Source organism: Verticillium alfalfae, genomic scaffold (assembly GCF_000150825.1).
Source record: "Verticillium alfalfae VaMs.102 supercont1.3 genomic scaffold, whole genome shotgun sequence".
In the NCBI taxonomy this organism is placed as follows: domain Eukaryota; kingdom Fungi; phylum Ascomycota; class Sordariomycetes; order Glomerellales; family Plectosphaerellaceae; genus Verticillium; species Verticillium alfalfae.
This window is the reverse complement of record NW_003315036.1, coordinates 1,276,981-1,278,637: the sequence shown is the minus strand read 5'-3', so window position 1 is coordinate 1,278,637 and position 1,657 is coordinate 1,276,981. Positions and strand designations below refer to the sequence as shown.

The 1,657-nt window shown below is 64.9% G+C and overlaps 1 protein-coding gene across 1 annotated transcript in view; it reads left to right on the top strand.

The window, feature by feature from the left end:
• Positions 1–360: 360 nt before the first annotated feature.
• Positions 361–1,657, top strand: part of VDBG_02914 (ATPase WRNIP1) — a gene marked incomplete at both ends in the record, with an annotated part of 2,169 nt that continues 872 nt past the window's right edge. Inside the window, one exon of the mRNA XM_003006729.1 lies at positions 361–1,581. Coding sequence (XP_003006775.1) covers positions 361–1,581 — 1,221 coding nt within the window. The remainder of the gene's footprint in view (positions 1,582–1,657) is intronic.

Here is a 1,657-nt window from a genome sequence, read left to right as displayed (position 1 = left end):
TCAGGTCTAGGTACCTGGGTACCTGGGTACCTGGAAGACGGTCCAGAAAACGTCCTGTGGCTAATGGTGGCGCAACCACTCAACGCGGCCATGTGACAGCGCGCGTCGCCCCCCCGATGCCCCACTGGCGCGTCCGACGGCAGAAAGTGGACATCGAGGAAAGACCATGATCGATGGAGTCAATTCTTCGGCGAGCTCCATCTCCCCTCCCCAACCTGGAGATCCGATCGACATCAGCCTTCTTTGCTTTGTTTGCCACCCATTCACTCCCATCCATTGTCCCTGTTCTATTGTCGCTTCGTCTTAGCTCATCGCCCTAGATCCATCCGTCCTCCTCCATTTGCCACTCCACAGCCAAACATGGCCGTCGACTGCCCAATATGCAACAAGCCCGTCAAGCCAAATCTCATCAACAACCACATCGACTCGGGCTGCGAGAGCTTCGTCCTCGACCCATCTTCCAGCGCCAACACGACGTCCTCTCCGCCTCCCTCGACGCCTTCGCACACCAACGGCGCCGGCAACATGCTGACCCAGCCGAAACGATCCGCCGCTTCCACCTTCTTCCAGACCCCCGCCGCAAAACGGCAGGCCACGACGAACCGCGTGCTGACACCCAACGCCAACGGCAAGGCGGCTGGTCCGCTGGCGCCAGCAGCAGGGAAAAAGAGAGCCTTTGACGACGGGCCAGGCCAGGAAATGGTGGCACGAACAGACACAGACACATGCGCGACGACGCCTTCAGGAGAGCAACCACAGCAACCACAGCAACCACCCGCAGCCCAGGGCGTCCTCGATGCTCCGGCGCCCAAACGCACAAAGACGGCCCGTTCGGCGCCCCTCGCTGAACGCATGCGACCGCAGGCTCTCGACGATGTCTTTGGTCAGGACCTCGTCGGGCCCCACGGCGTCCTGCGCTCCCTCATCGAGACGGACCGCGTGCCCTCGATGATCCTCTGGGGCGGCTCGGGCACCGGCAAGACCACCATTGCCCGCTGCATCGCCCACCGCGCCGGCAGCCGGTTCATCGAGCTCAACGCCACGTCGACGGGCGTCGCCGAAGTCAAGAAGATGTTCCTCGAGGCCGCCAACGATCTCGCCCTCACCGGACGCAAGACCATCATCTTTTGCGACGAGATTCACCGCTTCACCAAAGCCCAGCAGGACGTCTTCTTGAAGCCCGTCGAGGCCGGCACCATCACGCTCGTCGGCGCCACGACGGAGAACCCCTCGTTCCGCGTCGGCGCCGCCCTGCTCTCGCGCTGCCGCACCTTTACGCTGCAGAAGCTCAGCGCTGAGAACATCGCCGCCATATTGCGCCGTGCCGTCGCCGCCGAGTGTCCCGGCGGCCCTCCCCCGCTGCTCTCGGACGGCGCCAACGCCGACCACCTGCTGACGTACCTGGCCGCCTTTGCCGACGGCGACGCGCGCACGGCCCTCAACCTGCTCGAGCTGGCCCTCTCGCTGGCGGCGCGGCCCGACACGACCATGGACGACCTCAAGGCGTCGCTGACCAAGACGCTCGTCTACGACCGCGCCGGCGACCAGCACTACGACACCATCTCGGCCTTCCACAAGGCCGTCCGCGGCTCCGACCCGGACGCCGCCCTCTACTACCTCGCGCGCATGCTCCAGTCGGGCGAGGACCCCCTCTTCG